A 13,253-nucleotide genomic window follows, 5' to 3' on the forward strand; every position below is an offset into this window, starting at 1 on the left:
TCACTCAATGTTGGAACTGCTTTCTCTCAAGAAACTGGGTGCTGCCAAATCAGCTCTTTTCAAACCATTATACATTCGCAGGAGGTCAAACTTCTGGCCTGCAACCATGTCTGCGATCAGCTTTTGGCCCATTTTTCTTCCTTCTTCAGTAGACATAGCCTTTCGCCAGAGACTCAGCAGCAATCCTCCTTGAAAAGAAACAGGAGAAGACATTGTCAAATTAACATGGAGCACACGCAGCTCACATACACAAGGGACGAAGCCCAGGAGAGTGGTGGATGTGGGTACTTGTCCAGCAACAAACTCCCACCACTCTTCTGTGGATAGTGAAATGTAGACGAAGATGGGAGTGTGCCAATGGGGTAATAATTGCCCACAAATGTGTAGGGAGACACAGGCCATTTATGCAGCTCAGGATCTTTGTACTGACAAACAACTGGGCTTATTCTCTTGTCACCAGTCTTGCAAGTCAAAATAGTTGAATATGCATGTTAAGGGCTTGGTCTGCAACTGCACATACCTTCAAGGCTTATGAAGCAGTAGTCTGGTAGTTATAGTCAAGCACATCTTTGAATTTGCACTTTCTGCCAGCTAAGCCCTCAAGCTAAAGAAACAAATGATCCTCATACTTTCATACAGTCAATAAGCAGTGGCTGTCTAGAAAGTATGCCTAACCAGTCCAGCATTAGCACCAGTTTGCCTGCTTCCCAGTCTTCTCAGTGCTGATCTTTATGGGGGATAAAGGGCCCACAGAGGAAATTAGAGTGTAAAAAAAGAAGAAAAAAAAAAAAGTCTATTAGAAAACCAAGAGGACTTTATTCTTCTGCAAGGCATGCTTTAGAATGAAACTGACAGCAGTGAAGAGCTGAATTTGCACAGTATTGCACTGGGGAGATGAGGAGTTAAGAGGAAAAGGCAGCAAACAGTCCTGTTTCCTAGGAGGACTGCAGGTAAGGTGAGGACTGCAGCGAAGGTCTTGAATAGCAAGGCATCTGCTGTTCTGCTTTTGCACATCAGTGACAGGAAAAGCACAAAAATTAAAGCTTTTTGCTGTCCATGGGCCGGGAAACTTTAAACACAGTGCAGCCCTATCTCAGTACAGGTCCCAGCTGGACTGGCAGAGGCAGCGAAAGGAAAATAAAGGACAATCAAACTCTGAATTAAGAAATCAAATCTCACACTGGGTCGGACAGGGTCCTGTCCTAAGAAGTACTGAGACCCTTTGCTGTGGAAGGTGTGAGGGTATCACTCTGTGATGTGAGGATGCTTTTTTGTAACAATGAATACCTTCATTATATGGCTTTTCGGCTACAATAAATGAGAGAATTTTCACTGAAATGTATGGGCAGAAGAGGATCACAAAAAAAAAGACCACAACATCATAGCTCTGGAAATAAATTAACTAATTTTTCAGTGTATTTTTATATTGTATTTTCATTTAAAGATTCAAAATAACTTTCCTCCACAAATGACAAACAGAAATATCCAACGGAGCAATACATATGAATGAACTGAAACCTGAGAAGAATGTAATTCTATGTCTCACCGCTGGATGGTGGTGCACAACGTATTTTGTAATGAAGCATGCATTGTCTAAAGGTGCAGTTTTGCTGGGACAGATTATATTCTCTGTTAAACCAAACACTGAGACAAAACCAAAAGACAAATCAAGAACACAAACTGTTCTTCATGATCTTTTGCCCACTTTTTTTTTTTTATTGACCCCAACTGATCTAATAACTTCATTTACAGCTTTAATGGTTTCAGATTTAGCTGGTGAACACAAACTAGTATTTGTGGTTCAAAGTTCCTGTAAAAACTGGAGAAAAAACCTAAGATCATCTGTTCCAACAAATGATGCGTTTGTCTCGTGTGAAATACTCACCGCATACCGTCAGTGTTGCATTTGCTCTCTGGTGCGTTGTTTACTTATGTCTGTATTTTTATCTGCACTGATTTACTGTTAGTCTCTTGGAAGTGTTTATACTATTTTATATAAAAAAAAAATCTGTGTTTGTATGGAGAAAGGTATAGAAAGAGAGAACAAGTTATTAGATATCTGTGGGGTACAAACATTTGTAGGTTGGGTTCGTACCTGTTATTTTATTTGTTTTGTAAAGAGCACTCATTGAAAGCAGAACTCTATTTTGCTGTGGACTGAAGTCACTAATGAATGGGATGACATCCCCTACAACAAGCATCCTCTGGGGCAGGAAAACCTGGAAGTTGTTTGTGGTCAGTAAATCTGTAGAGAAGGATGTGGCTGCAATGAAATCTACAGCATTAGCCCAGTCCTCACCAAAATTTGCTTCTGGATCAGAGAGGTATTTTAAGCTGAAAGAGATCAAAATAAAAATGTAACAGATAATTGACATGCCCTGTAGAGCACCTAATTTATCCTGGCATTGCTGCCTCTGTCCAGACTAAATACAGCTCCTGACTTGGGCCCTGGCTCCCAGAGAAGAATCAGCATCTCATTTTAAGCCCACAGCCTGCCCACCCATCACAGCCTGAGCAGCCATCTCTCGCTGATTCTCTTATGCTCCAAGAGAGCAGGAGGGAGAGCAGAGGCTAAAGAGTAGAGGCCTAAAGCAAGAAAGCTCATATAGACTTTGTTGGGATACTATCCTTCTAAAGAGGCATGCAGGTAGGAAGATCCCCATTGGCCACCCCTCTCATCCCCATACCTGTCGTGGAACTTGGGCAGTGCATAAGCAATGGAGGCAACATGTGCTCTCCACATGAGACACAGGGCATCATCCAGTTTGAAGGAGGAGAAGGTTGCAGGGCTCTTGGCTTTGTGTTCTGTAGATAACAGATACTGCAGAGACAAAAAGGGGCAGAGAAACATAGGGGTGGTTTAAACCCAATTAATTTTTTAGACTTACACACATGCACAGTATCACAGTATCACAGTATGTTAGAGATTGGAAGGGACCTCAAAAGATCATCTAGTCCAATCCCCCTGCCGGAGCAGGAACACCTAGATGAGGTTACACAGGAATGTGTCCAGGCGGGTTTTGAATGTCTCCAGAGAAGGAGACTCCACAACCCCCCTGGGCAGCCTGTTCCAGTGTTCCATCACCCTCACTGAGAAGAAGTTTCTTCTCAAGTTTAAGTGGAACCTCTTGTGTTCCAGTTTGTACCCATTACCCCTTGTCCTATCATTGTTTGCCACTGAGAAGAGCCTGACTCCATCCTCGTGACACTCCTCCTTTATATATTTATATACACTAATAAGGTCACCCCGCAGTCTCCTCTTCTCCAAACTACAGAGACCCAGCTCCCTCAGCCTTTCCTCATAAGGGAGATGCTCCACTCCCTTAATCATCTTAGTTGCCCTGCGTTGGACTCTCTCCAGCAGGTCCCTGTCCTTCTTGAACTGAGGGGCCCAGAACTGGACATAATATTCCAGATGTGGTCTCACCAGGGCAGAGTAGATGGGAAGGAGGACCTCTCTCGACCTACTGACCACCCCCCTTCTAATACACCCCAGGATGCCATTGGCCTTCTTGGCCACAAGGGCACAGTGTTGGCTCATGGTCATCCTGCCGTCCACCAGGACCCCCAGGTCCCTCTCCCTTACACTGCTCTCTAACAGGTCGTTCCCCAACCTATACTGGAACCTGGGGTTGTTCCTGCCCAGATGCAGGACTCTACACTTTCCCTTGTTATATTTCATCAAGTTTCTCCCTGCCCAACTCTCCAGCCTGTCCAGGTCCCGCTGGATGGCAGCACAGCCTTCTGGCGTGTCAGCCACTCCTCCCAGCTTAGTGTCATCAGCAAACTTGCTGACAGTACACTCAATTCCCTCATCTAAATCATTGATGAATATATTAAATAATACTGGTCCCAGTACTGACCCTTGAGGCACTCCACTAGATACAGGCCTCCAACTAGACTCCGCCCCATAGGCTACAACTCTCTGGCTTCTGTCCTTCAGCCAGTTTGCAGTCCATCTCACTACCTGATCATCCAGACCACACTTCCTCAATTTAGCTCTGAGGATGCTGTGGGAGACTGTGTCAAATGCTTTGCTGAAGTCAAGGTAGACCACATCCACCGCTCTGCCATCATCCATCCACAATGTTATTGCCTCATAAAAGGCTAGGAGGTTGGTCAAGCATGACTTCCCCTTGGTAAAGCCATGTTGACTGCCCCTCATAACCCTCTTATCCTTGATACGCCTTAAGATGGCACCAAGGATAAGGTGTTCCATCACTTTCCCAGGGATGGAAGTGAGGCTGACCGGTCTATAGTTACCCGGGTCCTCCTTCTTGCCCTTTTTGAAGACTGGAGTGACATTTGCTTTCCTCCAGTCCTCAGGCACCTCTCCCGTTTCCCAAGACTTGGTAAAGATGATGGAGAGTGGTCTAGCAATGACTTCGGCCAGTTCCCTCAGCACCCGCGGGTGCATCCCATCTGGACCCATGGATTTATGGATGTCCAGATTGCTCAACTGGTCCCTAACCCATTCCTCATCGACTAAGGCAAACTGCTCCAGTGACCTGACTTCATCTGAGGTCTCAGGAGTACAGGGCTCTTCAGGACTGCCTCCGGCAGAGTAGACAGACACAAAGAAGGCATTCAGCAACTCTGCCATCTCAGTATCTTCTGTCACCAGGGCACCCATCCCATTCACCAGTGGGCCTACCTTGCCTCTGGTGTTAGTTTTATCTGCCATGTATTTGAAAAAGCTCTTTCTGTTGTCCTTGACCCCTCTGGCCAGGGGTCATGCCTCATGAAACAGTAAGTTTGCAAACTAAGGGAAATTGCTTTTGAGTAGTTAGATTGTGCTGTTTTGTAAATGACTATAATGTCTGACATAGGGACAGAAAGGTGATTAATAGAGATGAAGATGAAGTCTATGGGAGTTGCTGTTCTTTGACTTCAACAGAGTGAGGGTTTTATCCACATAGTTCAGGTACTTTGTCACAGTAATTCAGTGTACTTTTGTATCTTAGTGCCATCGAAGTTTCCGTGCTGAAGTATTGGATTCCTTGAAAACTTGTTTATGTTCTTTCGGCCACAACTTTCTGAAGGTTTTCAGAAAACAAGAAAATGATCCTTGATGGTTACCATCATGGCTACTTGAGGAGTAGGTCTTTTATAACAACTTCTGAAACATACTGCTTAGAAAAATTAATCTTAAGAAAAAGCAAATCTTGCTCCTAGAACTTCTACATTCACTCACGGTTGCCAAGAAGGACTTAAGGTTTAAATTTTCTGAAAATTATTAATTATTTGACTACTAACAAAAATGTCAAATATGGAAGTCTATCTGTAAAAATAGTTATTGAATCTATGAAGTAAGAAATATTGTCATCTTTGGGATTTGGGAATAGCTGAATGAGGAGGAAAGAGAATATCTACTTGCATAAATGTCTCCTTCTGAATGAAGTTTCAGTATTTTCATGTTTTTCAGATATTCAAAAGAATAAATGAACCCTATAAAAGCAACGCAAGACCATTTCTCAAGGGTAGTGTTCTATCTTGTATGCTTATTTTGCATTGTTAATATAAGCACTATAGGCAGAATACAAATATAGCTGTTAACAAAACAGTCGCTTGAGGCAGAGTCCGAAGTACAGAATTATTTTAAAGAAAGGAAAAAATCCATAACCTGTAAAAAAACTGACCTTCTTATGTCCGACTCACTTAATGTTATGCTTTTCATTTTTTCCTGCTTGTTACATTTTTAACAAGCTGTTACTGAAAGCAAACTAAGCAATCTGAATCTTACAAATAACAGTAATAATAGTTTTTAAAGGTAATATTCTGGTATAATTTCCCAGAAAATATGAAAAAACCCACCCCAAAACACCAAAGTAAAATTGCTTACTTCAAAATAGGCCTTCCAGGCATTCATAAGATTGGGGATGCGAGACCAGCAGTCAGCAACACTATAACAGAAATCAGATCTTCGCTCCTCTGGCGGCAATATTTCAATCTCATACTGCAGCTGCCCAAAAAGTCCAGCTTCCACTGCCCCCAGAAAGGGTATGACAGCCAGGTAGTAATTCATACCTGTGAAGGTAATTAGAGAGGAGAAGGTGTTAACCTCATGCAAATTAAAAATACCTGCATAGAAAAATGAACATTCTCCCATATTAAATGCAGCGATTTCAAATTGCCACTGATACAGCTGTGTTCAGCAGTAGTATTACAGCATACGTACTGACATACACTGATGATGATGTCTGTATTGATTTAGATACTCTTTGTAACATTTGTTTATATATTGCCCTTTAATAGCCTTGCATGAGCTTCTTGTTCACTATTTTCATGAGAAGTGTTGAAACCTTGATTTCACCTCAGAAAGTACTTACATTTCTTTAAGTGGGCTTGCATATATTACACATTTGTGCCTGCTTGGGTACTGAGAGGGCAGGCAGAAAACAATGCAGGAGAGGACTATATTGAATATAATACCAGGCAGAAAGGACTGACATTCTCAAGCAGGGAGTGTCTCATACACCTAGGGGTGTATTAAATGTGAGTTTCTGGTTTAAGCCACTTCCTGGCTTCATATGAGTACTTGGGCCAGAGAGGGCTGCCCTGAAGGCCAGCTGAAACCACTTACATCCTCAAAACAGTGAGAGAGATTTCTGTGCAGTCTGAAAGACTTTCTGCGTGCAGTAGACTTTTTTCTGCAGTAGAGTAAATCAAGGTTGAGTTTATACGTTTTCTAGAGGCAGCAAAATTAGTATCAAATAAACGTGGAGTGTTTAGAAGTAAGTGAACAGCAGAAATGCAAGCACCAAGAAAGTAAAGGTAATGGTTTCTATTCCAGGAAGGCCCCCTGCTTGCACAGGGCTATGTAATGACCCTTGTTACTCGTCACGACGTGGGATGCCTTCCCATGAGGCACCTACTGCTAGCTACCCACAGAGATGGGAAACTGAAGCTGGAGTGGGTATCACAGTCAGCTTTGGTTTTATTTAAAATTTACATATTTAATTTACTCTGTGCTTACAGCTTTATTTACTTGAAGACACATGCATTTAATTTCTAGCTCAAAGGCTGAAGCTTCATTCTAAGGGCCCCTACAACAAAGTGCTTCTGTGTCACGGAAGGGACAAAGCTGCTTGCTGAAGCCTGCCAGCGGGTCTGGTGGAAAGGGTGACTTGTAACAGGACAGCAGGAAAGCTGAGGGAGCGAGGGACAGAGTGATGGGGGGAAAATGTACTACAGGAAAAAAATGTGTAGCTTTCCGTTCCCTAGGAAGGAAAGGGATATTTAAACTGGAGGGCTTGCAAGGTCTCTTACCTCCTTAAAAACAAAAAATACCAAACAGAAGTTTTCCATCATTTTATTTCCTTTAGATATAAGCAGTGATTGTAATCCATACATAGGTCTTGTTTTAATTCCCCCTACCTTATCTGTCAGTTCAATTTATTTTAGAATAGAAGATAAACTTTCTAAAAGTATTAAAGTTCCAGTTTCAGAAAAAAAGAGTCCCTAAAAATATTGACTTTGACTCACATCAGAAAAAAGGGGATTTTTCTCATTTTTTGGTTTTTTAAGAATGTGTTTGTTCATCGTTTGAAAAATAGAAACAAAAACATTGAGAGATTTTATTTGGCCCGGTTCGGATGTGTTCTTCAATTTATGTAGGAAAATTGATTAAATTTCATTAATCATATGAGAAAATGTAACAATTGTTCATATTTTTTCATAGGCTCAGAAAAGAAATCCCTTATAAGATGAACTGTGTGGAAATCTAACTATCTATTTTTGTTTGAGGAATCTGTTTCCATATAGACTTGGCTCAAAAAATACCAGAGGGAAACAGGCTACCCATGTTTTTGCACTTGAGACAGAGAGTGCTGTAGTATCAGTGCTTTTTTTGCTGATGCTACAAGTGTTATTCACTGGGCTGCTCTGTGCAATAATAAATGGATATCCTAGAGTTGCATGTGGCATTCCAGATTCCTTCCTTTCCTCTTTGGCAAAGCTCTTAGCTAGAAGTGGACATAACTGGGTTTTATTTTTTTTCTTTCTATGTAAAAACGTGGCTATAGTATCTTGTCTCACATACCATTATTTCTCTCATGATCCTGGCAGTGGACCTACCCTTATGTCCCAGGAGGATAAGATGTTCTGCCACATCTACTAGGAGTGATGCCAACTGCAAATATAGCTGAGTTAGCTCACAGCTGGTCCTTCAGTAGACTTTGTCACTTTGCCTTTTCTCTGCACTGCCTAGTGCAAAGGTGGTTCCAAATTTGATACCACCATCGCTGAGATGGCACTGCTTCCTGCAATGCAAATTTGCTTGGGTGTAATGGATAGACACATTCTTCCGTCACACCTGTGATATACATTTTTACAAATGAAATTCTTGTGTTTCTCAGGTTAAAAGAAACCGCGCATTAACTTGATCCCTCCAGTTCCAGATCCAGGGCAATATATGAAAGGCTTGAATCATCAAAAGTATCCAGGTTTCTTCTGATGTTTCAGTTGTGGGGAAGACTGAATTATCAGGATGTGTGTTTTCAGAGGTATTGAGGAAAACACTGAAAATGTCTGGGGCATTGCCACTGGAAACTCAGATTTTTATACTTCTTTATCTCTGTCACTGTGTTCAGTTTGTTGCTACTTACTGGAATAATGAAAAAAAAATTAACAGAATTTTAACCTTTCAGTACTCCAAAGCCAATATTAAATAGAAATTGCCTTATAGCTTGTGTACACCAGGTCAAAGTATTAACTGAGTTTTAGCTGAATACTCGAAAGGCTCTTGGATAAATGTCAGTGTAATGAACATAATGAAGTTATTTGGATATCATGGTCACAAATTCTCCCTTTATTTCATTCTCTGTAGCCTCCTGACCACAGTAAAGTTGTGAAAGTGCAACTGAAGGCAGAAAAGTCCTGTTAGATTTGTATTACTGAGGGTGATGCAAGAACCACAAAGATTCCTGCTTGACATTCTCACACTAAGTTTTAATTGGAAGTACTAACATCTAAACTGAACAAATCTGTTCTAGAGTAATTTAAAACTCTAATTTCTACAAATGTCTACAAATACAGATACCCATTATGATGTTTCTCACACATTTTTATGTGCATTTTTGCAGCGTAATTCTTTTTAAAGCTGCAAATTCACATTTTTTTCCTTCCTCAAATAAGTTATCAAAGTCAATTAACTTTCACTTACTCACGCTTGCTGCAAGTTTTTAATGGAGAATTAAGTATCACTGAAATTATTTTGTAATATAGAAGCCTAAGGGGAAGAAAGATTCTAAATTGCCTTCTGAGACACTAATCATATTTTGAAGAAGAACAGTGTAATAGCTTATACTTACAGGACCACCAGCTTCTTGCAGATATACACAGGAGGTCTCCATCTTCATAGCCACAGGAAGTCACATTGGAAGGATCTGCTAATCTGCCTAAATCGAATTAAATAATACACCAAATACTTCTCAATCTCTTTCACAAAAGAAATCCCACTGTGATGAAAAAAAAAATATACAGAAGAATGCAGAATTTTGCTCAGAGACACAGAACAATTACTGTTTTTTTTGCCTCATAAATTATTGTTCCTAGAGTAGTTGCATTTCTCAGTCAATACTTCATGCAGTGCATGGTAATTTGGTTGTGTTTTACCCTTCGATTTATTTCTCAGTGCAAATGTACTCTGAGAATTTATGAAACTGTCTGAAAGTAGGACATCACAGTGATATTTCTTTGGAGATATAAATATACGTGCACATGCAGACATAAGCACGTGCGTAGCTGATGTTTTTTCCATAGATGCAGGGCTGCTAGTGTAGGAGAGCTGCTTAATGAGTGGAAGAGCACAAATTAAATGCGCTAGTAATCGTCTCACCTAGTTGAGTTGTGTGATATGGAATCCCTCCAGTTTAATGATGCACACAAACATGGCCTTACTGTGAAGCTAAGCATGCAAACGTTGTGTCTGATTAGGAAGGTTTTCAAGCACCTGTGCTGTAGCAAACATGCAAGACATTTCACAATTCTTCATGACAGCATGTAGAGCATGTTTGACTTTAAGCACATGACACAGAGAAACAACCTAATTCCTGAAATCATCGTGTACATGTACATTGTGTAGTAAGCAGTCATGTAGTGAGTCAGGAAGCCTGCTTTAAGTGTATGAAATGAAATTACCATGGTCAGGTCCAATGCCTGAACTATCCCGGAAGCTCCCCACCTCTGCCGTGCAGAGCACTTACTCTCTGGTGAGTCAGCTAAATAATGACAGCCTCATTTCTGTCAGTTTAGAAGTAAGCCTCATTACATTCTTTAAACATGCACATGATGATTTCAGGAATGTCTGCATTACTTTGCTTTCCTACTCTTCCAACATACAATACCACCTGAATCTTTTTTAAAGTTCTTAAATCCAGTGCTCCTGGATTTGTACTTCTATATGTCAGTTTTTCCAAGTAGGGGTAGAGGCTATCCGGTTTCTTCACTCTGTGTAGACAGGACTTCCAGGTTAGCTCTGTCTTCCAGGTGACAATTTCTATTTCCAAAATCTCATTCCTACCAACTGTGCTGTCTCAACATCATTGTCTCTACTGAAAATTTAGCCAAATTACTGATTTAATATAATGTCCATGAGTAGGTTATTACATATCTTTCTATCACTCTTGCTAAGTAGCAGCATCACTTGCTCTTGATGGTTTATATAGAATCATATCCATAAAAATATTTTCTTAGCAACATAACCTTCATGACCAGACAGAAATGTTAATTCAATGATTTCCGTAGTATTTTCAAGGATCTCCTGTCTTGCATCCTGAACTTAAGCCCTGCTTTTGTTTACACAAGCTATTATGCCAATATACAAATGCTTCAGTCATTCCTTACTAATCTAGCCCAGCTGCCTACCTGGATTAGGTTTAGCCAGTTGGTAACCTCACTACAGTATGTACCAGAATTCTGTCTTTCTTTCCCCCTTATCCACTTATCCTTCTACTTATCATATTTTTTTACTGTAAAACTCTTTCCAGCCATGTGATATTTCACCTTCTCCTATTTTTTTAACCTTCTGATCATGTAATTTCAAAAATGTATCTCCTTGTCTAAGGACCAGCCCTATGGCTCTTTGGCAGGTGACAGTAGGTCGTTACCTGTCTGTGCAATCGGGTGTAAATCGTCCTTTCACCTACCATGTCCCTCAACTCTATTTGGCAACTCTCACTGCAATCAGACACACCTTCCCTTTGTGGATGAAGCCACACTACACAACTAGATCCTTTCCAGCAGGTCACCACTCAAGTGCAGCTTCTGCTTCCAGTCATCTTTGCCTCTGCCACACATTGGGTCAACTTTCCTGCTGCACCAGTCATTCTCATTATCTTCTCTTTCTTTTCCTGTACATAGAGGGGAACGAGGAAACAGCCTGCCTAAACTCCAACCAAATTCTTGCTGCTGTTTGGCAGCTAGTTGCCTGCTAGGATTTTGCTTACTTTACCTCCTTTTGACTTAGCAATTAATTTTCTGTTAGGTGTGACTAAATGCTGGCAGCCTTCCTTCACCACCAGCTGCAGCACCTCTGTCTTCTTTCAAACATACAGGTTCAGCTAAACCACCACCTTGTGAATCTATACATTACAGCCACTACAGAAAACAACAGTCAGACAGCTGCATTTGCTTATGCCTTGTTACCACCAGGCACAAGTTCCTGAGAACATCATTGACTCTTCTAGCCTTCTTTCCACATCTCCTGGTTGCTAGAACAAGGCAAGTCAACTCTGGCTTTGAAAGGAAGCTACACTGTCTCCTACATGTGAAACAGCTTGTAGAAGAACATATTTTCTCATAAAGCTCTTGATAAGATAATGCATTCTTAGCCTCAAGGCACCTTTCACATGTGTTTCTGTGCCTCCTTGCTTGGCACTGCCAACAAGCAAACAAGAGTGGTTGCTCAGATGGCAAACAGTTTTTGGGGGATGAGCCAATACCTCACCTCCCCCCAACAAGCAGAGCAAGCTTTCATTTTTGTAAAAAACATATTTAGAAAATAATGAGGTTGCTTCTAAAGTAATTCTCAGGGGCAGAGGAGGACTTTGCACTATATGAATTAGAAATGAAACTCAAGCCACTAACAGAAGATCATAACATTAACAACAACAACAACAGAAAAGCCTATTAGTTATCAATTTAAGAACAGCACTGCAGAGTGCAGGCACTGAAATATACCTACTATAAATTGAGGCAACTGGGATTTTCAGCTAGCTGGAATATTGTCCATCTAAACCACATATCTTCTAAATTCTGACCAGTACTATGTTAGCAATACACACTTAATAGTGTTTAATAGCTATTGCTCAACAAGTGAAGGGGGTTCCCTTCATTTAGGATTTCTTTTTCAAATTGGCAGTTTAGCTCAGTATGTCAAAATTTACACCATCTAAGGCTGTAATGGACTTGCAAGGCGGAAACCTTGGAAAGAATGGCCCAAAGTAGGTCTGGTAAACACTGCTGTTCCAGCAGCTTAAGGGCATAACTCATACCTGTACGAAATTGCCACCCATGCTGCAATGGTAATCCCCAGAGAATATTGCCAAAATTTTGGTGTCCAAATGCAGTAAAATATTTGGCTGAAGAGTTTAGCAAGCTCTTGTACAATCCCAGTCGTTCTTGGTAGTTCCAAGCGTTGATGATGATTTTGTTGTCCTTTACTAAGAAATTCAACAGGTTTTCAGGGGCGAGGTTCCACAGAGGGGGATAAATGTCCTCTCCAGTGGCATCTTTTTCACTCCATGCTGCAGCAGTCACTGGCCTCAGGGTAATAGTCACTGTAAGAAGAGCATGTATGCCAAAGTAGGACCACATTGTGAAGGTGTGTGAGCCAGGCGTTTGTGGCTGCAGGGCTTTTATCATGAAAGGTGAGGGCTGGTCAAAAAAGGGTGACTCAGGTGTCTATCTCCCTTCCCTCTTTCCAGTGACCCTGAGGTGGAGCTGCCAGATTGGCAAGCTCTGAGTAATGCTCTGTCCTCCCTGAGGAGCTGGATCCAGTGGGATCTGGGGAGCAGCAGCAGATGTTTAAGAGGGATCAGTCTGATGAGAAAACGTCCAAATCTGTGCTGGCCACTACGTATACCCACCCTCCCAACCTCCCACAAAGTCGATGTGCTACAGTACTGATTATGCTATACTTGTTACATTTGTCCCTCTGGGGACAGCAGTGTCACAGAGCTCACCCCTGCCAGACACAGGCAGGGTTAGGTTAGGGCTGAGGTAGGCGCTCTGATGATAGCTCCAGGCACTGA

The 13,253-nt window shown here is 41.4% G+C and overlaps 1 protein-coding gene across 1 annotated transcript; it reads right to left on the bottom strand.

The window, feature by feature from the left end:
* LOC308220106 (protein LEG1 homolog) lies at nt 1-12,816 on the bottom strand (the record flags this gene model as incomplete). The annotated part of the gene is made up of 6 exons (XM_080615892.1): nt 1-188; nt 2,096-2,334; nt 2,688-2,821; nt 5,843-6,027; nt 9,312-9,398; nt 12,495-12,816. The coding sequence occupies 6 exons, from the start codon at nt 12,814-12,816 to the stop codon at nt 1-3; spliced, it is 1,155 nt and encodes a 384-aa protein (XP_080472018.1).
* Nucleotides 12,817-13,253: the final 437 nt, after the last annotated feature.

Source organism: Psittacula echo (genome assembly GCF_963264785.1).
Source record: "Psittacula echo genome assembly, chromosome: 4".
NCBI lineage: Eukaryota > Metazoa > Chordata > Aves > Psittaciformes > Psittacidae > Psittacula > Psittacula echo.